At 37.5% G+C, this 24,281-nt stretch overlaps 3 protein-coding genes across 6 annotated transcripts; 1 reads left to right on the top strand and 2 right to left on the bottom strand.

The window, feature by feature from the left end:
• Window positions 1-84: 84 nt before the first annotated feature.
• Window positions 85-12,676, bottom strand: LOC100812533 (pre-rRNA-processing protein TSR1 homolog). The gene is made up of 21 exons (XM_003523070.5): window positions 12,455-12,676; window positions 12,287-12,363; window positions 12,125-12,202; window positions 11,908-12,039; window positions 6,391-6,441; window positions 6,156-6,296; window positions 5,910-6,032; window positions 5,714-5,791; window positions 4,940-5,029; window positions 4,745-4,867; window positions 3,945-4,028; window positions 2,987-3,085; window positions 2,653-2,847; window positions 2,285-2,360; window positions 1,962-2,065; window positions 1,607-1,866; window positions 1,404-1,490; window positions 1,088-1,318; window positions 857-935; window positions 688-751; window positions 85-445 (listed from the first exon to the last, which is right to left on the bottom strand). Exons 1-21 carry the CDS (start codon window positions 12,543-12,545, stop codon window positions 330-332), a joined length of 2,379 nt encoding a protein of 792 aa, XP_003523118.1. The 5' UTR covers window positions 12,546-12,676; the 3' UTR covers window positions 85-329.
• An 801-nt stretch (window positions 12,677-13,477) lies between these two features.
• On the top strand, window positions 13,478-17,693 carry LOC100808427 (pentatricopeptide repeat-containing protein At5g42310, chloroplastic). Of its 3 annotated transcripts, XM_003523062.5 has the most exons (5): window positions 13,482-15,294; window positions 15,895-16,047; window positions 16,161-16,232; window positions 16,714-16,902; window positions 17,452-17,693. In XM_003523062.5, the coding sequence occupies exons 1-4, from the start codon at window positions 13,588-13,590 to the stop codon at window positions 16,822-16,824; spliced, it is 2,043 nt and encodes a 680-aa protein (XP_003523110.1). In that variant the 5' UTR covers window positions 13,482-13,587; the 3' UTR covers window positions 16,825-16,902; window positions 17,452-17,693. The 3 variants fall into 3 exon arrangements, with proteins under 3 accessions (XP_040870679.1, XP_006577944.1, XP_003523110.1); XM_041014745.1 differs by having other exon boundaries at window positions 13,478-15,294; window positions 16,161-16,902; XM_006577881.4 differs by lacking the exons at window positions 16,714-16,902; window positions 17,452-17,693 and having other exon boundaries at window positions 13,480-15,294; window positions 15,927-16,047.
• A 340-nt stretch (window positions 17,694-18,033) lies between these two features.
• LOC100805425 (metallocarboxypeptidase A-like protein TRV_02598) lies at window positions 18,034-23,891 on the bottom strand. 2 transcript variants are annotated; one of them, XM_003523056.5, is made up of 11 exons: window positions 23,557-23,891; window positions 22,840-22,897; window positions 22,635-22,745; window positions 22,280-22,417; window positions 21,723-21,792; window positions 21,588-21,643; window positions 21,242-21,367; window positions 20,155-20,294; window positions 19,382-19,454; window positions 19,230-19,304; window positions 18,034-18,503 (listed from the first exon to the last, which is right to left on the bottom strand). In XM_003523056.5, the coding sequence occupies exons 1-11, from the start codon at window positions 23,712-23,714 to the stop codon at window positions 18,195-18,197; spliced, it is 1,314 nt and encodes a 437-aa protein (XP_003523104.1). In that variant the 5' UTR covers window positions 23,715-23,891; the 3' UTR covers window positions 18,034-18,194. The 2 variants fall into 2 exon arrangements, with proteins under 2 accessions (XP_003523104.1, XP_006577942.1); XM_006577879.4 differs by having other exon boundaries at window positions 18,034-18,446.
• Window positions 23,892-24,281: the final 390 nt, after the last annotated feature.

Genomic DNA, 24,281 nt, shown 5'->3' with positions numbered 1-24,281 from the left:
AAGTGCGTCAGCAACAACCCAACTTCAAAAGAAATGAACCAGGCCCCCGCATGAAACGATAAATTCAGTACTGCACTAAAAAGATTAATAAATTTTACGCAAGCACCCTTTAGCCGACATGTGAATAACTATTACATTCTCAGTATTTTGTATGCAAAAAAAAAAAAATAGAAAACGTCTGATCTCTCTCACAAGTGCACATGGGCAGCGGGTAACTGGCGGTGGAGAAAATGGAAAATAAATTTGTCACAAAACTGCATCTCCTCCATACGAGGAAGTCAATCTGAACCAGAGCTTCATTCCCAATCAATATACACTTCTGAATTCCTTTATTCAGATAGAGGAAAATGATGGGTTGGCCACTTCGGGTATGCACGTTTGAATAAATTCATACATACAGTATCACGCTGTTCAAGAACCCCGTTAAGAAGGCACTTCATTGTACCTAAGCAATAAATAGAATATGATCAAAATATCATATACCCCACACATATTTGAACATTGATAGGCAAAACAAGCAGGAAATTGCAGAAAACAGCTCAAAACAATGGGTCACTATAAGAATCATGGAATGCACATGTAAATCTTTGACCAAGCAACATATAATCTGTTTTCTCCCTAAAATAACTAGCTGTCAGAATGTTAATTAGTAAAATTGATGGCAAAGGTTTCTAACAACCAACATACCATGTGTACCAACAGGTTCTTTTATTCGACCACGAAGACCACGTTTGGTATAAAGCTCGACAGGCTGCAATCACCACCCACATGAAAAATCTCATTAGGTATCAGCGAATAAACTTCACTACCATCCAAGTATAGTTTAAAGAATCCGGACAGGGTAATATATTTTCACCTTAAACCATTTAACATCCTCCGGATTATAAAACATGTGTCTCACAGAAGCTTTACGTTTTGATACTCTCTGGGGATAACTGCAACACAATTTTAAAATCTTAAAATAAGCAAAACATAAATTCAATCATCAATTTTCATAAACAATCATAAAATGCTGAAATTTCTTCCCAGAAACGGTATTGGAAAGATTTCAATAGAAAAGACCATAAATTATCAATAATAAACATACCCTGTCAAAATAACACGCTTAAGGATTATCCTATCTGCATCAACAGTTTTCAGTGAGCCAACAGCAGCCACTGCAGGTGCAGCATCCTCTCCAGCTCTTTTTAGGATTATCGTAGGAAGAGGAGGAAAAGAAATTGGAGCATAGATTGAAGCAACTGAAAAACGCCCAGCATGGAGAAACCTCTCCATCTTGTTCTTGTCTGTATTTATGAACTCGCTAGAGAAAATTGGCCTGCAAAAAAATTGCAATTACCAAAATATTTATCCCTGAATATATCCATTATACGCCAAAAAGTCTTTCAAATTGAATGCCATACCTGCCAACAAATTGCCGAAACCCAACATGGAAAATTAACTCTTCCTTGGATTTGATGGGTGCATCATATGTTTCATGCTTCTTCACACTACACAGCACATGTGACTTCAGTTCATGACACATCTTTTGAATGTTCAGAATGGTTCCACAACTTATAATAAGATGTGCGCTAGGCACAATGAAAATAGTAAAGCACAAAATCACCTGAAATGAAGGACAGATACTTTGGACTCATGTTTCAACAGCCCACATGCTGTAACCGGGATTGTCTTTGCAAGCAAAGATAACTTTGAAGCAACAGCACTGGGCACTCCCATGATATGCAACCTAGCATACGAGCCAACTGGAATACAGTCCTCCCGGTTTTCTTGATCCAGTTCTAAAGCTTTAGCAAGAACGTGTTTTTGTGTTCTTTTAAAATTATCAAATTCAAAAATTCTGGCATAATCTTGGGGTAGAGATTCCTGATATTTAGAAATGTCAGACTTTTGTTTTTTTTTTTTGGGGGGGGGTTAGGGACAACGATATTTACTATAAAGATTCTTCAAAAGATACATACTTTAGGATCCCATGAAGAAGTCCTAAAGGACTTGAGTCCCCTGTATTTTGCAAACCGCTTCCTAGCAGGAACATCCAATGGTGTATCCACTTCATCAGGAAACTCTGCAACAAGAAAACAAACAAATGACAAGCAACAAATTAGAAATAGTATAATTATATCAGCAATACAACTGCAAATACACAGGAAGGAACAAGAGAAATTACACGAAAAATAATTTAGATAAACTTTAGATACATGCAGACCAAATATTCATGCCTTTTTTAAAAGAGACAAATGTGACCAATAAATACTAATAAGAATAGGAAAGGAGAGAAATGCACCCTCATCTGCAGCATGTGCTTCTTTAAGTTCCTTGAGTTCATCTTCTATCTTTTCTCTCGTCAAATTATCTACTTCCTGTAATACAACAGAAGTAATCATGCATTGATGGATATAGATTAGAAACCATTGGCACCATGAAAATCAAAATTAATCTTGCACAAATGAATAACTGTTGGTTGAATGAAATTCTCACAAAATCTACACCGCTGAAAGTCTGTATGATGCACGAGCTTGTAAAATTAAATATTAATTCAACATTGCTACCTACTATAACTGTGTTCAAATTCAGCGGGGGGGGGGGGGGGGGGGGGGGCAGAGACTGTCCGATGGCAAACATTTAACTAATGTGTTTTATAGAAGCGCTCACCATCATCACTGAATCAATGTCAGTTTCTTCATCAGAATCTCCCAATCTAAGAGAAGCCCCATCACCATCAAAGTCTGAATACCTGTTTTCTTGACCAGGAAATCCATCCTCCCCTTCATCCAACACCATACCATCATCGTTTTCATTGTCACAATCCGACTCCTCCTCATCAGAATCGTCCACAATCCAAGCAGCCTGAAAATCAAAGTAAGACCTAGAAATATATTATTTCTATACAGGAACTCGATATTTGGTAAGGCCAAAAAAATATAAATATTAAAAAGTAAAAGATAAAAAAAAGCATTCAGAAATAAATGAATAAAAAAATTCAGACCTGATATTCTGAAGTGCCATGAGGAAGACTCCTCTTTTTTATCTTCTTTTTCTTTTTATCTTCATCAGCCTTAGCAATTTCAGCCTCTGTTGGCCATGTCTGGTAACAAAAAATGATGTCGTACCCCATCATTAAGTGAAGAAATAGGCTAACAAAGGGTATTTAAACACCCAATAATTTGGACAAACTTTTTTAGGGAGGGGGATGATTGATAGAGGACTATCCACGGAGGAGGAAGAGTTTGGCTTGGGTGGGCTCACCAGAGCAAGGAGTAAGAGAGATTCCAAGAAGAGGTCAACAAGAGACTAAATTCTCTCATGGAGGAAAGAGAAGAAGCAAAGCTCAAATTTTAGCCAACTTTTAGAATATGATTTATTTTTGTTTTTAATGGTATTTTGGGCCTATTTTTGGACTTGCGATGGACTGCCACAACTTTTTATTACTATTTTCAAGTCTTTTAATTATTATATTAATCATTGGGGTTATTACTGGGAGATCTAAATAGACTTCTAAAACACTTGATTCTCGTGTGAAACCTTAGGTTCTTATCAAAGAATTCTATTCTTTGTGACAAATCATCCTTAACTTATCAATCTTTCAAGATTGTGGTGTTGTTCTTTCCATCTCCTTATCTAATTCTGCTTCTTTGTTTTTATTCAACCCAATTTCAGAGAGTTGCAAATAGATTCCCCAGATTGTTGATGCTAAAAATTAGATTCGCAAATTAGGGTTCCATCAAGGGTTGGCTAAGAAACGGTGAAAACAACCAGGCAATAAATAATGGGTCATTTTGGCTGATCTTCAGAAATGTATTCCTGGCTAGTCATTTTGCTATAATACTAAAATAGATAAAATTAGAAAACTTTCATTTGATTAAAAGGGTGTTAAGGAAAAACTAAAGAATACAAAAGCTCAAGAAACAAAAGAGTATGAAAATAGATGAGATTTCATTGTCTACCTGCTCTCCAGCAAGAGGATCAGGTATATTCTCAACCACTAAGGCTTCCTGGTTTTGAGGATCAGGAGCTAGAGAACCAATGACCTAAAATATTAAAGAGGATTAACACATAAATAAATGGTTAAAGAAAGCATGAGATTCAAAGGTTAAATAAATTGAAATATCACAATGTCCAAGTGCTTCCTAAACAACAGGTATTAAACTTTCAGCAAATCGACTCAAAAGAAGGGGAGGGGTGTGCTTATCATAAAATCGACCAAAATTGTCTTTTGAATAATGAATATCAATCAAACATAAATAATTTACATAATCCCCCTTTTAGTTATTAGATGTGGGACTGTCATATATTAGAGAAATAGACAGTTAGTAAAATTGTTATAATTCAACATTAATTTAAATGATTTAGCAAGTTTGGTTTGTCTTACATATGGAAAAATAATAGCTTATTTTTTAAGAACTCTAGTAGGAAGCCAACAAAAGTATGCAGTTATTTCTCCAGAATAAGATGAACAAACCCAACATGCACTTTAACTATATACATAGCACATGCACTAGGAGGGTTGACTACATGATGGATCACACAATGCTATAATGTTCTATTGTGAATCATGTCTATAATAAATATAAACAAGCATTGACCTCCAAATCTACATACTTGGCATATACATTTATATTCTTTTTAAGATTTTATGTGTCCAAGTAAAATCCGGTTTAATCACAAAACCTTAAGCTTATTCCTTTATCGATTCTATGGCTGCTCTGGTTTTGAAAACATTGTATAAAACTGTAAAAGTATATACCTCTGCATCATGCATTTCATCAGCATCCATTAGGTCCTGATTTTTCCTTGAATTCAAAGGACAAGGATCTTTAAGAACTTCAATTTTAGACAATTGGAAATCTCCTGCACCTGAAACATGAACCTGACAAAAAATTGTGAGACAACTAATAAATCAATGCAACTACAGTAGCAAATCCATGACCTTGACAATTACCAGTTGATTGACTGAGAGGTTACGAGAACGAAGGTAACCAGTGAGAAACAGGGTGCATTTTTCAGAGTTGCCATCATATTCTGCATCAACCTATAATTTAGGGTGGGTGGTAAGCATGATAATGTCATCAATAACAAAAAAACTGTATGTAAATTGATAGCATCTAACAGCACCCATATCAAATTACAGAAGGCTCTAGGAAAAAAGTATATATGATTGAAAGCTTCTCATTAACTTTTTCTCTTAAATTAAGATATAGTCTTCAGGTTTGCTTAATGACACAAGATTGCAAACACACGATTAAACTAGACTGTTAATCTAGGTAGGTATTTTCTTTGGGCAAATATAACATTTTGGGAATGATATTCCTAGGAACATAGTTATTAAAACTGAATCAGATTGGCTGGTTTGAGAGCCGGTCAGATCAGTCAGATCGGCAATGTGTTCTGGAAAACCATAAAACTGTTCAACTGGTCTTAACCCAATAAAAAACAATAAAACCGGTGGTTCACTGGATCAAACTGGTTCTATAAAGCTTACCTCAAATTTATTCTTAGTCCTATTTATAACAAGAGCAGCTTCTGTACACTAAATAACCTACCTACCCAATGAGGGGTTTTAATTTCACTCTGTGGGCACATGCTGAAGGTAAATCACACACATGCAATGTGGCCATATGCACATATATGTTATATTCCCAAGTTCAAAGTTCGCAAGAAAAATTCAACGAAACCTTGAAACAAACACAGAAGTTCCATCATCATAAATTCAAACCTTTTGAGACAAGAGGTATGATCGTTGAGTTCTCCAATGAGGAACTTTAAGCCTTTGCTCTTTAAAGAGCCACAAGAACTGCATTTGTAAATAGGGGAGAAGTATTAGGCTTAGACCATCAAACTGAGTGCACATTTGATGATAAGTTCAGCAGGTACAATCAGAATTTTTAGCCAACAATTGATGAAACAATTACCTTGTGTAGCTCATCCTTTGTATCAGCTGGATAAAATTTACAATCCTCAGGAAATTCCGAGGCAAGACTAGATGTGCACATCTTCTTTAGTTCATTTCTTTGTTTAAGATCAGTAGATAGATCCTGAATGCATAAAACAAAAATTCCACATAAATATTTAAAACTCAATTTCTTCATGAAATGATAATAAGCTCATGGGAATTATTAGTTTAAGTTCAAAAAAAGTAGGATCCATCATTTACATACACGAATAAACACAGCAGTGCTTGGTAAACCAAGAGATCTAAATACAGAAAGGCATTGATTTCCAAATGAGTCAATGTAGTAGGAATCAGTTTCTTCACATGAAGACCTTGCCGAGGCCACAAAAACCATTAGATCAGCAACCTACAATATAAAGTATCCAATGGTAATCAAGAGCCAAATTCCATCACCTTTCAAACTTAAACTCATGAAACAAAGCAAATATAAACAATAATACCTTGGCCATTTCCATGCATGATAGTAGATCGCCATGGGGTGCTTTTAGTACCTGAAGTGTAGAACATAATATTTATTCAATTAACCAGGTGGAGGTCTATGTTCTAACATACAAAAATGAACAAATTCTGAGTTTCATAATTCCATATCTTTAAGTAAATTATTAAATGTTAAAATTTGTTTTTTTCCTTTTCAACTTGTTGAATGTTGAATATTTCTTTTGCATTTTGGCTTTGTTTGGTAGCTTAATTTGTAAGCCTTATTCAGAAGGCAGCAGTGAGATGTCACTGTCATCTCTCCTCTCTCTTTTTTTTGTATCCTATATATATGTAACATTTTGAATCTAATAAAGCTGTGAGAGAAAGTGAGGTTTTGACTCCTCCTCACCTTCATTTCAAGTTGGCATCAGAGCAGGTGTCATCCGCCGTCGCCCGCCGCCGTCGCCGCAACCGCCGCCGTCTGCCGCCGCCGCCGTCACTTTCCGGCGGCCATTTCTCCGGCGAAGCCAGGGTTAGGCTCGCCTTGGGAAGCGCGAGCCAGCCGGCCAACTCGCGTCAGCAACGGAGCAGCCACGCGCCGCCACCGTCCCGCGCGTCCTCCGGCGCGTGCAGTCCACGCGCCGCCGGAATCGCGCCGCGCCTCCGCCGTTCTCTTGGTCGGCTTCTCCTGAGTCCGTTCCAGCCCTCAGTTTCCAGTTTCGTCACCTGGAACGCTACAGCCACCTTTTTGCTCCCTTAGGGTTTCACCTTGTGGGTCAAAATGGCTTCCCCTGGACCTGTTTTCTCCTTCTCCGGGACTCCAATCATCACAGCTGCTAAACTCAATTGGAAAAATTACCCCTCATGGTCTGCTTCCGTAGAACTTTGGTTTCTTGGTCAAGGACACCATGACCACTTGGAGAAAGCTTCCGATTCTGTTTCAAGTGACAAAAGAGCCGAATGGGAGAAGCTTGATTATCAACTGTGTGCTGTGTTATGGCAATCAGTTGAGCCGGATATTTTGGATATCCTTAGATCATTTAAAACGTGTCGTTCCTTTTGGAAGAAGGCTCAAGAAATTTTTGCCAATGATATTCAGAGCTTATTTGATGCAACCATGAAGGTTACAGCCCTTAAGCAAACCAGCCATGACATGATTGCTCATGTGGGTAAGGCTCGGGCTGCCGTGGAAGAGCTGAGAAAGTTTCTTGTGGCTGATTCATTAGAAGAAGTGAACAGGAAACTGGACAAGTTTTACATGGTTCTTATCCTGAGAAGCTTACACTCAGACTTTGATCATGTTCGTGATCAAGTACTCGCTGGGGATCAGATTCCATCCATGGATTCTCTCATCACTAGGCTTCTCCGTGTGCCTCACTTATCGAAGGATGAAAATCCTACTGATAGTGTGGAGACGTCAGCAATGGTTGCATCACGTGGTAGAGGAGGCGGTCGCAACAGCAGAGGAGGCCGCAATGGAAGGGGTGGACGTCCTCATTGCACCTACTGCAAGAGGATGGGTCACACCCAAGAGAATTGTTATTCGTTGCATGGGTTTCCTGACAAGGTTGCACAGGTTTCTAGATCAGAGAAAGCAGAGTCTAAGTTCTCTGATGAGGAGTATCAGGAGTATTTGAAGCTCAAATCTGAGAGACCCAGCAACCAAGCTCAATCCTCATCTGTACCATGTTTTTCAACAGCTTGTATCTCTCAATCAATTGAAGGTCCTAGTCCTTGGATACTCGACTCAGGTGCCTCTGACCATATTTCTGGTAATAAGTCTTCCTTTTCATCCTTTTCCTTACCAAAAATTCCTCACCTCGTCACTGTAGCTAATGGCTCCAAGGTTGCGTCTCAAGGAAGTGGTCAAGTTTCATTGTCTCCTTCCTTGAAATTAAACTCTGTTTTATTCCTTCCGCAGTGTCCCTATAATTTAATCTCACTAAGTCAATTAACTCGTTCGTTAAATTGTTCAGTAACCTTTACTGCTACTTCTTTTGTTATTCAGGAACATGGGACGGGGCGACTGATTGGAGAAGGACATGAATCACGAGGACTTTACTATTTGGAATCCAGTCCACCTGGGTCTTGTTTTGCAATCTCAAAACCCAAACTTTTGCATGATCGTCTAGGACACCCAAGTTTATCAAAATTGAAGATGATGGTCCCTAGTCTTAAGAATCTTCGAGTCTTAGATTGTGAGTCTTGTCAACTAGGAAAACATGTCAGGTCGTCATTTCCTCAAACTGTACAAAGATGTAACTCGGCTTTCTCTACCATTCATTCTGATATTTGGGGACCAAGTCGTGTTACATCTTTTGGTTTTCGATATTTTGTAACCTTCATTGATGAATTCTCCAGATGTACTTGGGTTTATTTAATGAAAGACAGATCTGAACTTTTGCCTATATTTGTGTCATTCTACAATGAAATTGAGAATCAATTTGGAAAAACAATTAAAATTTTCAGAAGTGATAATGCTAAAGAGTATTTCTCTCATGATCTTTCTTCTTTTCTGTCTTCCAAAGGTATTCTACATCAATCCACATGTCCTCACACACCACAACAAAATGGTATTGCAGAAAGGAAGAATCGTCATCTTCTTGAAACTGCACGCTCCCTAATGCTAAATTCAAATGTTCCGATACATCATTGGGGAGATGCGGTGCTTACTGCTTGTTTCCTAATAAATCGGATGCCTTCTTCTCTTGAAAACCAAATTCCTCACTCACTTGTCTTTCCTCATGATCCTTTATTTCATGTCTCTCCTAAAGTGTTTGGTTGTACCTGTTTTGTTCATGATTTGTCTCCTGGTTTAGATAAACTCTCTGCTAGGTCAGTCAAATGTGTCTTCCTGGGTTATTCTCGTCTTCAAAAGGGTTACAAATGCTACTCTCCAACCATGAGACGATACTACATGTCTGCAGATGTAACCTTCTTTGAAGACACACCTTTCTTTTCACCCTCCGTGGACCATTCTTCATCTCTTCAAGAAGTTCTTCCTATTCCTTCTCCTTATCCCCTAGATAACTCAGGCCAAAATGTCAGTATTGTTCCATCTTCCTCACCAAATTCACCTGAAGTCATCTTACCACCTCTGACTACAGATCAACACAGGACAAGGCAGATTGGATCTCCAGTACCTGAAGCCTCTCCTAGTGATTCTCGTCCTTCTTCAACCAGTCCTCCACTCATGGATCCGCCCTCTCCTTCCACTTCTTCTCCTCATTCTGATTCACATTGGCCCATTGCCATCAGAAAAGGTACTCGTTCTACTCGTAATCCTCATCCTATTTATAATTTCTTAAGCTATCACCGTTTGTCTCCTTCATACAGTTCCTTTGTTTGTTCATTGTCTTCCCTTGCCATTCCTTCCACTGTCCGTGAGGCACTTGATCATCCTGGCTGGAGACAGGCTATGATTGATGAAATGCAGGCCCTTGAAAATAATGGTACTTGGGAGCTTGTTCCTCTTCCCCCTGGTAAGACCCCTATGGGTTGTAGGTGGGTCTACACTGTTAAAGTTGGGCCCACTGGTGAGGTTGATCGGCTTAAGGCTCGTTTGGTAGCTAAAGGCTACACACAGGTATATGGCATTGATTACTGTGATATTTTCTCTCCTGTCGCCAAACTCACCACTGTTCGTCTGTTTCTTGCTATGGCTGCTATTCGTCACTGGCCCCTCCATCAGCTTGATATTAAGAATGCCTTTCTCCACGGTGATCTTGAGGAGGATATTTATATGGAGCAACCACCTGGGTTTGTTGCTCAGGGGGAGTATGGCCTTGTGTGTAAGCTTCATCGATCTCTCTATGGGTTGAAGCAATCTCCTCGTGCTTGGTTTGGTAAATTTAGTCATGTTGTTCACATGTTTGGACTGAAACGAAGTGAAGCTGATCACTCTGTATTTTATTGTCATACATCTCCTGGAAAATGTGTTTATCTAATGGTCTATGTTGATGATATAGTGATTACAGGGAATGATGCTACTAAGATCAGCCAGCTAAAAGAGCATCTATTCAGTCATTTTCAGACCAAAGATTTGGGATCTTTGAAGTATTTCCTTGGTATTGAAGTGGCTCAATCAGGAGATGGTGTTGTGATCTCTCAGAGGAAGTATGCCCTTGATATTTTAGAAGAAACAGGTATGCAAAATTGTAGACCTGTTGAAAGTCCTATGGATCCTAATTTGAAGCTCATGGCAGATCAAAGTGAAGTTTATCCTGACCCCGAGAGATATAGGAGGCTTGTGGGAAAACTCATTTACCTTACCATCACTAGACCTGATATCTCCTTTGCTGTGGGAGTGGTTAGCCAATTTATGCAAAATCCTCATTTGGACCATTGGAATGCTGTCATGCGTATTTTGAGGTATATTAAGAGAGCTCCTGGACAAGGGTTGTTGTATGAAGACAAAGGTAATACGCAATTATCAGGATATTGTGATGCTGATTGGGCTGGCTGTCCCATGGATAGGAGGTCTACATCAGGCTATTGTGTCTTCATTGGAGGAAATCTTGTTTCTTGGAAAAGCAAGAAACAGACGGTTGTAGCTCGGTCTAGTGCAGAAGCTGAATATCGATCGATGGCTATGGTTACTTGTGAACTCATGTGGATTAAACAATTTCTGCAAGAATTGAGGTTTTGTGAAGAGTTGCAAATGAAGTTGTATTGTGATAATCAGGCTGCTCTTCATATTGCCTCAAACCCAGTCTTTCATGAAAGGACTAAGCATATAGAGATTGATTGTCATTTCATTCGAGAGAAGCTTCTGTCCAAGGAGATTGTCACTGAGTTCATTGGTTCTAATGACCAGCCAGCGGATATTTTGACTAAGTCCCTAAGAGGACCCAGAATTCAGACTATATGTTCCAAGCTTGGTGCATATGATTTATATGCTCCAGCTTGAGGGGGAGTGTTGAATGTTGAATATTTCTTTTGTATTTTGGCTTTGTTTGGTAGCTTAATCTGTAAGCCTTATTCAGAAGGCATCAGTGAGATGTCACTGTCATCTCTCCTCTCTCTTTTTTTTTGTATCCTATATATATGTAACATTTTGAATCTAATAAAGCTGTGAGAGAAAGTGAGGTTTTGACTCCTCCTCACCTTCATTTCAAGTCAACTGTTAACTCAATCCTTGATGTATCTATGTAAATTTTCATTTAAATTCATTACTCAGTGCTTACAATGACACACACCAAAAAAGCATTGCACACCCATATATGAACCATTGAAATATATGAAAATAAGGACCAACTATGAAAATAAAAACTGCATTCTACATATATGAAAATAAGGACCATCTTCTTGTATTTCAATTTTTGTAAGATTTGACACAAACTAACAATCATCAACATAACAGATAGTCGTAATTCAACAGTTGAATCAATAAAAACTGCATTCTACATAAAGCTATTGAATGGTGCAAGAATGTTATGTTACACAAGTTTAAACCTATTTTTACTCTGTACTAACATCTCTTAACAAAATTAATAATTCTTGTCCTATAGTCAGAATAATAAGGCAGCAATCTGGTATACCGTTATTCTTGTCCTATATTCAGAAGAAGCAACGGTTCCTGACAGCACCACACAAGTATCTTTAGATAATAACGACAAGAGATCATCAGCAAGTGATTCTAAATCCACAGAAGCACAGAGGGCGAAGAGAACCTGTGAAGAACAAAAGATAAATAAAATGAGTATCCAAAAAACAAATTGCGAAATCCAGTTCAAGAAAAAGCCATGATTCACTCACTATCACTCGGGGAGGACTTCTCGACCCACTGAGTTCTCTTTTTTCTTTCAAAACAGCAGCTCTTTTCTGATCACGTATCTGTCAAAAAAATTCATAATCAGTGACTCTGAAATATAAATGCAACGCGTAAGAGACAATAGGATCAAAGAAACAGAAAAATACCATTTTATTTCTCTGAATTCGAGCTGCACGAGCTCCTTTGCCGACATTGCGCTCTGATTTTGCGATTGCGAGTCTGTCTAAACAACCAAAACCCAAAACCAAACATTAGGAAAAAGGCAAAAAGGAAAAGAAAAACACAAATTAACGGCATGGATATAAAATACTAACCCTTGACAGAGGTTTTATGAAGGTTGCGAGAAGATTTGGATGAAAAACGGGACTTGTGAGGTTTGTTGACTTGAACTCGCGACCCTCCCATTGTGGCCGCACGCAACGGTAGCTTTCCCCGCTTCGTCCTCTTATCGATCTTAGTTGCAAGCAAAACCCTATTTCGTGACCAAATAAGCCGCAGAGCAGAGGGTTTAGCAAACAACACTCGGAGACACAAAATTACACGTATATAAACCTGGTTCGGACCAAGCCCATTAAAGTCATGCAGTTTTTTTTTTTTTTTAGGGATTAACCAACCGAATTAAATACTTAAGGGTCATACAGTTTAAAATAACTATATTCTCTCCTAAATAGCCAATAAAATTATTTATGTAATATCTTGAGTGCCGAATATTTATTAGTCCAATCCCTAAGTTGATGTATTTTAATATGATTCAAGACTAATTTAAAGGAATTTTTAAAATGTAGAAAATTACTTAACATGATTTCTAATACTTCTATGACTATTTAAATAATTTTCTTATTTTAAAGATTATTTTAAAAAAAGAAAATAATACTACAAGGATTCAATAGATTGTTTATTAAAAAATTTATTATATTTTTTAATTTTTATTAATTGATATTATAATTTTGTGTTAATTTTTTTTAAAAAAATTAATTATTGTAGAAGTAAAAAAAAAATATTACATACCAACTTTTGATTGGTTAACTTATAAAAACCATTTATACTAGTAATAAATATAAAATTTAACAGGCAATACCTTTGCTCTTATAAAAAAATAACATAATTTTTCATAAGAAACATAATAATATAAATAATTAATGGATAATATTTTATTATAAGATCTTACCTTTCACAATAGTACTTTGATTAAGGTTGATCATACTTTAGCATGTGAAAAACATAAATGTCACACATCTCTTATATTATTTGAGATACAAAGGAACACTAAATATGAATATTTTGATCAACAGATAGTCTCTTCCATTGATTAGGCTAGACTTGGTTTTGTAGTAATTTTTAATGAACGACCTGGTTATATCTTTGACGTAGTAACGTATTTGGTTCATACCAAAAATATCCAATTTGAATCCAACTGGGTCATCTTGATGATAAACAATAACATAACATGAACCTTTTACCACCACAACTAACAACAACCCCCTTCCCTTCCCCATCCACCCACCGCCACAGCCACCACAACAACATCCATTTCCTCCCGCCGCCGCAATCCTCCGCAAGCCCCATAACCGCCAAACCAACCATCCTCGAAGAAGGCCCCGACGACATCCTCTCCCTTCACAACCGCCGCTACGACTTCACCCCCCTCCTCAGCTTCCTCTCCACCACTTCCAACTCAAGCCCTCCCACCTCACTCGACTCAACCGAGTTCCAACTCGCCGAGTCCTACCGCGCCGTCCCTGCCCCACTCTGGCACGCCTTCCTCAAGTCTCTCTGCGCCTCCTCCTCCTCCTCCTCCTCCATCGCCCTCGCGTACGCCGTCGTTTCATGGCTCCAGAAACACAATCTCTGCTTCTCCTACGAGCTCCTCTACTCCATCCTCATCAACGCCCTCGGCCGCTCCGAAAAGCTCTACGAAGCCTTCCTACTCTCCCAGCGTCAGGTCCTCACTCCCCTCACCTACAACGCGCTCATCGGCGCGTGCGCCCGAAACGGCGACGTCGAGAAAGCCCTAAACCTAATGTCCAAAATGCGCCGCGACGGTTACCAGCCGGACTTCGTCAACTACAGCTCCATCATTCAGTACCTGACGCGCTCCAACAAAATCGACTCTCCAATTCTCCAGAAACTCTACGCCGAAATCGAGACCGATAAAATCGAAATCGACGGCCACCTCATGAACGACATCATTGTAGGATTCTCCAAAGCCGGCGATCCGACTCGCGCGATGCGGTTTCTAGCTATGGCTCAGAGCAACGGACTGAACCCTAAGCCCTCGACGCTTGTGGCGGTTATCTTGGCGCTTGGGAATTCGGGAAGGACGCATGAGGCTGAAGCGTTGTTTGAGGAGATTAGAGAGAACGGCTTGGAACCGAGAACTAGGGCTTATAATGCTCTGCTTAAAGGTTACGTGAGAACGGGTTCGCTTAAGGATGCGGAGTTTGTGGTCTCTGAAATGGAGAAGGCTGGGGTCAAGCCTGATGAGCAAACTTATAGTTTGTTGATTGACGTGTATGCGCACGCGGGGAGGTGGGAGAGTGCGAGGATTGTGTTGAAGGAGATGGAAGCGAGCAATGTGCAACCTAATTCTTATGTTTTTAGTAGAATCTTGGCGAATTATCGCGACAAAGGGGAGTGGCAGAAATCGTTTCAGGTTCTGAAGGATATGAAGAGCAGTGGTGTGCAGCCTGATAGGCATTTTTACAATGTGATGATTGATACGTTTGGGAAGTATAACTGCCTTGATCACGCCATGGCCACGTTTGAGAGGATGTTGTCCGAGGGGATTCCGCCGGATATCGTTACTTGGAACACGCTGATCGATTGTCATTGTAAGTCGGGACGCCACGATATGGCCGAGGAATTGTTCAGTGAAATGCAGCAGAGGGGATACTCGCCTTGCATCACTACTTATAACATTATGATTAACTCTATGGGGGAGCAGCAGAGGTGGGAGCAAGTGACTGCGTTTTTGAGCAAGATGCAGAGTCAGGGGTTGCAGCCTAATTCAATTACTTACACAACTCTGGTCGATGTGTATGGGAAGTCCGGAAGATTTAGCGACGCTATTGAGTGCTTGGAGGTCTTGAAATCTACTGGGTTCAAGCCAACTTCAACCATGTATAATGCTCTGATCAATGCCTATGCGCAAAGGGTATGTATGGTATTCTGGGAAGTCTATCAATAACTGTGATTACAAGTAATTCAATGCTTGCTAATCTAATCATCGTCAATCGGTATACACCAACATGCTGATTGTGTTGTTTATGAACTGATATAAGTTTACCTGTCTGCAGTCTGCACCTTACTAGCTTTGGCACGAGTATTATTCTTTGATTTACTGACCTTTTCCATGAGTGAAGCTGTGAAGTCTAAAACGTCATTCATCTTATCCCAGCTTTGCTATTTTATATTGAATCACATCACTCGATTGAAACCTAAAAAATTTCCTTTGTTCATACTTACTTTGCATTGGGAATTTGGGATGAAGCGCTATTAAGTAGTTTTTTTTTTCTTTTTCAAGGACCTGACGTTACATTGTGGTGCTGGCAGACATTGGTTTTAATTTCTGTTAGGAAATCACTGATTCTTTATTTTTCTTCCATTGAAAAACATAAAGAACTGGCTGTGGGAAAGGATATTAGGCTGAAAATGCACCTTATGTTTTTTTCCCCTGAATTTCATCTTTAACTCGTATTCAGTGAGTGGATTGGTTAAGTAATGAATTTGGTAATATTTGGCATAATTTTCACAGGGTTTGTCTGAACTAGCAGTAAATGCATTCAGGTTGATGACAACTGAGGGTCTGACACCTAGTCTCTTAGCTCTCAATTCATTGATCAATGCATTCGGTGAAGACAGAAGGGATGCTGAAGCCTTTGCTGTGCTGCAGTATATGAAAGAAAACGTATGATTTTTTCACATGTTCTTTCTTTTTCTTCTTTTATGGATGTGCCCTTTTATATGTTTTTTGAGTTGTCTTTGGTCAAGTACTTATGTATTTGTTCATATTAACTGCAGAACATTGAACCTGATGTAGTTACTTATACCACACTAATGAAAGCTTTGATTCGTGTTGAAAAGTTCCAAAAGGTACATAAATTAGCATTGTCACGGTCAGTTTGTCATCTATGTTTTCATGACCCTTCAGTCTTGCACTTCATCAAAGGAAATTATCATGGTTTATTTTTGCCCGCGGTACATTCTTAGAATTCCAAGTGTGACCTTTTTCCGTAGTTCTCTTCTGTATTGGTTTGCAGTCCCTATGCAGTGATGATGCACAGTAAACAAATCAGTGAAAATAGCATTGTTTCAAGTTTCAACATATAAATTGACTTGGCTCTAGTTTTTTTGCCATTTTTTTTTATCAATTTTTTGTCATGTTATTGAGAGGTTAAGTACCATCACATTGCACATTATCCCTAACGTGGATGATAGCATGATTTTTCAAGGAAGAAAAATGACCGCAACTTTGGTGGCAAGAATTGTGTAGCCTGTTTATTAGTTTATTCATGGGTTGCTTAAGGTCAATCAACTTCATTGCACAAACTATGCTGCATTGTTTGGGTTTCAGGTTCCAGCTGTGTATGAAGAAATGGTCGCATCTGGGTGCACTCCTGATCGAAAAGCTAGAGCAATGCTGCGGTCTGCTCTTAGATACATGAAGCAGACACTAAAATCATAGTTAAATTATCAAGCACATTCTTTCATGAAGACAGAACAGAATCAAATTTGCTCACCTTACATGGTTATAATTCTGAAGGTTAGTGCTAGCTAACTGGCAGCCTATGCTTAAGATTGCATGTCACCAGGCTTTAGTTTTTATTTTGAAATGAATATTTTCTTGGTAACTGCATTATGGATTTGTTACCAAACCATGAAATTGTCGGCATTATATGGTGCAGCGGTAAAGTTGTGCCTTGGTGACTTGTTGGTCATGGGTTCGAATCCGGAAACAGTCTCTTTGCATATGCAAGGGTAAGGCTGCGTACAATATCCCTCTCCCATACCTTCGCATAGCGAAGAGCCTCTGGGCAATGGGGTACGAAGTTTTTTTTTATATGTAAAAAATTAGTCTGAAATTGGCTCTTTATTACTTTGACTTCCATTGAAGAAGATGCATTTGTTGATCTGTCCCTCAATATATGAAATTTAAACTGATTTTCTCTGTCAGAACATATATTAATAGTTGCTGATGTAGTGATTGGTGGTTGTATGTTGATTCATGTAAACAATTTTAGAGTATGTCATATTTTGTTTTACTGTATTTATTTGGAAAGCTCAAGTTATGATGGATTTTTTAATCTTTCAGGTTAATGTAATAATAAAATCACGATTCCTTGTAGACTAGCATAACCCCCGCTGTCCCCTCACAGCAGGTGCTTTGGGGCAGTATGTCTGGGTCATGCCGGATATGTACGCTCCAACAGTTCCTGAATGAGAAATGAAGCTGTGGAAAATCACGACATGGAATGCATAGAAAATTTATGGCTTCCTGTAATGCTGTATCATGTATTTGTTGATCTGTCCCTCAATATATGAAATTTAAACTGATTCTCTCTTTGTGATTTATGTATCATACGTTAATGTAAGTAAAATTAATTTGTTGAAATGCATATTTTATGCACTTCATTTACATCCCCACTGCTTTGCTTCCCGGTAGTTACGTAGAGGACTTAGTCGTGCCATTTCTTCATCGGAAATTTGATGAACAAATAACTATCTATTTTAAATATCAGATATCAATTGAAGACAAAGACCCCGTTAGACCTTGTTATCATGCAATTGCATTTCTTTACTTGTGCCTCAACCCCGTTAGACCACGTTGTACGTGAATCTAATGTAAAAGAGAAGGATTGACGTTCGGGTATAACAAACAACCTTTATACATTCGTTTACAACCCAACCCACCAGTCCTTGAGTTGGGCACTATAAAGAATTAGATTATATAGCCTCAGAAAAAAAAGGCTCGCGTTACATAGTAATACAGACAACAATTTAACTTACAATTTTTCCCCCCAAAAATGGATATACAATTTAACCTACGACATAGTTTTAGAGGGGTATAGCAGAAACAATTGGTCTACACTTGCTTTTTGAAATTCTAGAACAGAACATGAACAGTAATAACACTGAAGATAATAAAAAGAGCCTAAAATATGTTCTTATTTCTTGCATTCCAAGCTCAAGCACCTCCAACTTCTTTCCATATCTATTTCTTCTTTCCATCAAATACCCATCTAGATACTCATCTATCGATACCAACTTATCCGGCTTCAAAATAGACGCGTTTGAATCACCAAGTTTCTGCGGCACCAATTTGAAAATCGTAAAGAATGTTGCCGACCAGTCACTCAGAACTCTCTGAAAATGACAATATAAAATATTTGAATCATTGTTGTCCCACTTTTTCCACATGTAATCTCCCTCATTTTAATTGTTCTCCCACATAGGGAGACCTGGGAGGGTAAAATGTACAAGGCAGTAACTAGGGGTGTTCAAAAAAACTGGTTCGGATTGAACCAGATTGTAACCGAACCTAACTCAAATTGATTTTTTTTCAAACTAGTTCAAGAAAAAATGAGTTTACTATTTTATAAAATCAATTCGATTAATCAAATTGTTTCTACAAAACCAGTTTGGTTAGTCGAATTGGTTTTTATTTAAATATTTTTTTCATTTGAAAAAAATAATTCAAAAACTAGTTTGAAAACCAATTCAAAATTGGTTCAACTCTTAGTACCAGTTAAAACTGATTAAACAGTTCGATTTTGAACTAGTTCAATTCAAAATCAGTTTTTTAAAACCAGTTCGATTTTGAACTAGTTTCTAAATCAGTTTGACTATTTGGATATAAAATCGAACCGGTTAAAACAATTTGAAATCAATTCGGTTCGATTTTTTTACCGAACTAATTTTTGCACACCCCTAGTAATAACTTTATATTGTCGCGCGCCAAGGGTCATTCACTCCCCCTCACCTTAATTGTAAGTTAAAAACATTTATTTAAAAAAAAAAACTCTTGAGAGTAAAGGAATAGGAAACACTCGGATGGAATGGAGCGATCCTTGCTGAGTCAAAGCAACATACATTGTAGGTAGCAAGGTCGGTGGGATTGAACATTTTGAAACAATCTCTCGATGAGGCAGTTCCATCACCATATATCTGCTAGTCAATACAAGAAGACGTAAGGACACCGAAAAGTCCAGCAGAAAAAAAAGGAAGAAGTTCAACAGACAAACCTCAAAGGTGAAAGCCATGGGTACCCCCACAATGTCATACATGAAATCAGTTGCTGTCCCGTGTGCAAAATACCTGGATAAGCAAGTTAAAAACTTTGAAGAATGAATGATGTATAGATGGCAATACAAAGGCATTTAACAACCTCGAGACCAAAAATTTGAAGCACGGTAGATTGTGTATTTTTTAGTTTCAAAATTTACAGTTTTCATTCTAACAAATCGGCACCTAAAACATGGTGCTAGGCTACCCACTTACGACTTCAAATTATCAAAAGTGGTAGAATATTTGAGACCTTTAAATGACAATTCCAGACAGCAAGTGTCGTTTGAGTACAGCTTGCAAATCAATAAGTTAAGGTCATTATAGGTTGACAGTGTTTTGAGCAAGGGTATCTCTCCATCTTACACCCACTTTGGTTTTGTTCCATATATGTTATGATGCATTCAAAACTGACACAGAAAACTGTAATGGCCAATTTTTTTCGTCTGGTCATTAAGTCCACTAAATGGACATCACTTGCGAGCCAGGGATAGATGGCAGGAGAAAATATAAAACCTGAGAAACATGTTTGCAGCCATTACTCATTCCACTTCTACCAGAAATCAAACTAACCCTGCTGAACCAATTTTAGACACAACAGTGTTTTTTTCTTTTCACAACAAAGATAGATAACAGGAAAAAAAAAACATTTATTAAATATAAACACTTGGGACTTGGCCTTTTGAAAATTTGCATCAATCCACATCAGATCTCAAACAAAAAATCAACTGACCCTACAGAACCGCCTCCAGACCCAATCATGCAGCGCTCTTGGCAATGAAGATGTTTTACTTCTTCAAGCAATGATTTCATCCGTTGCAATGGCAATCCATCTGGTGTTGTATTTTTATGATCATAAGGCATAAAAAGAGCCTGCAGAGGGATGAGGGGAGAAAAAGGACAGCAAAAATTGTCATATGAACTATGAAGTGATATATGAATGGTTCCTTAGCATGTTGACCAAATTAAAAATAATGTAGTTTACACATTTGCCAATAAAAGTTAATGTAGTGTCAAATAATGTAAAAGAAGCAACAATACCAAACAAAACAATAGTAGTAAATAATATAATCGGAGCTGGTGACAGGCCCAGAAATTTGGGTAGTGGAGGCAAGACATTATCTCTTACTTCATGAGACAAAATGTAATAAAAATCAACATGATGGAGGCAAAGTTTTAAAGACAAGGATGCTTAAATGACAACCTGACACTACTATATTAGTATTAAAGAATTTTGGAACTGAATGGCAGGATGTACACCCACATTGCTAAACATGGATCTGCCATTGAGAAGAGCAGAAGAAAACCCTCAAGTAATGTACTGTCTATAATGTATGCCCATTCCTAATATTTGCGCTGACACTTCCTCTATTTTGCAAAAGATATTATCAAGAATTTCTATCACAACTTTCAGCTGCATAAAAACATGACAAATCCTGGTGGAGTCTTGAGATTAACCTTGATTCCCGTTGATTGAAACTTTATGCTTCAAAAAATAAGAATTAGGTTTTCAAGAATATAGTTTGCTAAAGAAGAGGAATAGTACAAGAGTACTAGAGCACATGGTTGTGCCTAGATGAAGGATCAAATATGAAGCTTGTGTTGGGAATAGTACATTAGTACTAGAGCACATGGTTGATGCATAATACTAATGGAATTTATCAGAGCACGTACGAATTATGATCTACAATTCAATTACTAATTTTGATTCATGCTTGGACTATATAATGTGCAAATCCTGAATTAAGCACAGATGTGGATAAAGGGGGGCAATCAATCATTTTGATTTTAGAAACAGGTGAAAAATGAACTAAACTTACCTCCATTCCAGAGTGCACGTTGACCCATAGATTCGGTTCAAAAGATATGGCAAGTTTCCGCATAATTTGACTTTCAGGCTCACTGAATGGAGCAATTCCAGGATTCTCCTCATATGGATCATAATCCTATTGATTTGTGAATAATGAAAATGAAAAAGAGATGCTTCAAAATATTAAACATTTGATAAATTTCTTCAAAAGATAAAGAGAGCCACACCATACACTATTGTTATCAGTTATCGCAACCTATCTACAAGGTGCAAGTCAATAATGGACACCGGAAAAAACACCCTTAATTAACAATATTTAATATTATGAACTGAGATATTGAAGAATCAAAATGAACCTTCTCCTTTTTGCCCCAATCTACACTCCAATTCCGGTTGAGATCAACTCCTCTACCTGCCACATAAAACAAACTCAGGCATTTTCAAAGCTAGTCAATCATTTAACTGATGATCATAAAGGAGAAACACAAGACCATTTCTTCTCTCACAGAGATCTCCAGCTTCAACAACTTTGCGGCCATTCAAGTTTTCCATTGGAACCACCTGATAAATAATTAGCCATCAACATTTTTAAGATACCAAATCTCTTCTTTTATTTCCATTATACTACAAATACATCTAAATTCTCATCTTATTTTTTTCATAATCTAACTCCAAGATACAACTAAATACATTGTCAAAATCCTTCTACCAATTGACCGGCAATAAATGGTTGAGCATGCAAGCATATTAAATAGGAAAAAGGAAAAAAATAGCATGCACTGACATAATTTCCTCTGGTAAAAGTACTTGCTTAGTCTAAAACTTCAATATATGGATGGAAGATACCAAAAATTGTAATGACACTGCCTAGCAGAACATCAAATGTAATGCTGCATGCCTGCATAGTATAAAGTGTGCAACAACTGGGACAAAGTTTTAATATCAAAAATAAATTGTTCTCAAACTTTACCAGCATATTGATAATCAAAGTCAAGTTCCAGATGGTTTTCACAATTATCATGTACTTATGGTAGAAATTTCAACTTACCTTAATGACAAGCTTGTCAAGTGCACTGTTTAAGGAAGCTTGATCCATGCTGGGTAGAAATTTTTCTTCACTTAAGATAGACAAAATCCTTAAAGCAAGTTCTGTGGTAATCAGCTCCCTTCCATGCTGCCCAAAACTCTGGAAGACAAGGAATCATCTGTCAAAAACACCAGAATAACCAATTTGAGATAACTATCCACTACATGCCAAATTATAACTTTATCTAATAAGAATGCCTAGTTATAATCATATTATCATAATTTTTACCCTTTTATTACATACAATTGTTTGCAATATTAAATGCCTTGCCACATGAAAGTTTTATCATTAACACAAACAAATGAAGAAAGCTTACAAGAAGAATCCGAAGCTTCGACCTCTCATCATTGTCTTTCTTTTCCTTGCAATAAGTAACCACTGAAACCTCAGCACCATAGCCTTTGTTTCCAGCTTTAATTGTCTCCATCTATTTAGAAACATCAAAGATATGAATTATGCATCCTAGAAAAGTGAGACATGGACAATAGACAGACAATCTATATACTCCATAAATGACCCACAGTGAGTTTATCTGGGTGACGATGGACCAAGGCCCTGATCTCCTCCATCAAATTGCCACTGCATAATCCCACAAAAGGGTTCAGCAAACAAATAAACAATTTCATAAATCAACTGAGCTGTCTAAATAGCTTCAAAAACATTGCTTCATCAACAAACAATACATAAGCACAACAAGAGTATTAAATGCTGCAGAGAGCATAATAATTGAGAAAGTAAGTGCATGTTTAGATTCACCTTAGATCATACGATCATCCAAAATCACATTGAAATATCAGTTACCGTGATTTAAATAAATGTTCACAGGTTTTATTCTATCTTGAGGATTCAATTTTAGGTCTAGACTTGATTTTGAGTTAAAACAACTTCAGGTAACTTCTATTTTGAATCAAAAACATTTATACTGAGTTTTACTGTTAACTTGCTTTTAGAATATAAACAATTTTGCAAAATCAATTTCATTCAAAATTAATTTTGAAATGGCTCACCAAACAAACAGGAAAGCTACCAATCAAGAAACCGTCCCTTGACATTCTTTCAACAAAATCGTAACCTAAATTTAACGGTGAAATAAAACGTGATCTGCCCTACCAAAAGAGAACAGACAAGAAAAAGAAAGAAATAAACATTGTCGAATTCGAAATTCAATTATGAAATTAAAAACATGCGATTCGAAGGTGAGAAAAAGTAGATCAGGGAGTAACGGCGAGAGCAGTTACCTGGAATGGTAGAGATCGAAGTTGATTGGCGTAACTGAAGGTTGAGTGAGATTGTGTGATTGCGCATTAACAGAGAGAAGAAGAAGATCTTGGAAAGAAGAAGCGAGGAAGAAATTGCTGATTGAGAACAGAAGAAATTGAAAAATCGAAAGAGCCATGGCAAGATCCAGAACAGAGTATGAACAGATTAAATTTCATTTCATTTTTTATGGTAATATAATGTTATGTAAATGTTTGATTTGATGTTGATATCGTTATTATTGATTTAGCTTATCAAAGTGTGTCTGACCACTGTCTTCCACCAATGACAAAATAAGGTGGTGTTTGGATTGAATTGTTTGAATAAGTAAAAATGCAGTAGTGTTTTAAGATTTTTTTTTTTGTTTTCAATACATATTTTTTAAATCTTAAAATTTTAAAAATAAAATTTATTTTCTGAAAATAAAAAATAATAAAAACAGAAAATAAACATTTATGTAATTTTTAAAAGATGGGGTAGGTTATGTAGCTTTTTTAACGTTGGACTGTCTCGATCGAAGATAGTTGAAAGGTAACCTCACTCTGGCATATTCATTTATATTTTGTGTAAGAGTGTGCCATTTGTACGGCAAAACAAATAATTTACACGTTTAGAAACTAAATTCAGCGGAGCTACCCTAATGATGAATAATCTGTATAAATTTCATTATCCTTACAGTAACGATGGAAAGTAACGATGGAAATAA

The sequence above is a fragment of the Glycine max genome, chromosome 4 (genome assembly GCF_000004515.6).
Source record: "Glycine max cultivar Williams 82 chromosome 4, Glycine_max_v4.0, whole genome shotgun sequence".
NCBI classification, from domain to species: domain Eukaryota; kingdom Viridiplantae; phylum Streptophyta; class Magnoliopsida; order Fabales; family Fabaceae; genus Glycine; species Glycine max.
Note: the sequence above shows the minus strand (reverse complement) of the source record. Positions and strands in the feature narration are given on the sequence as shown.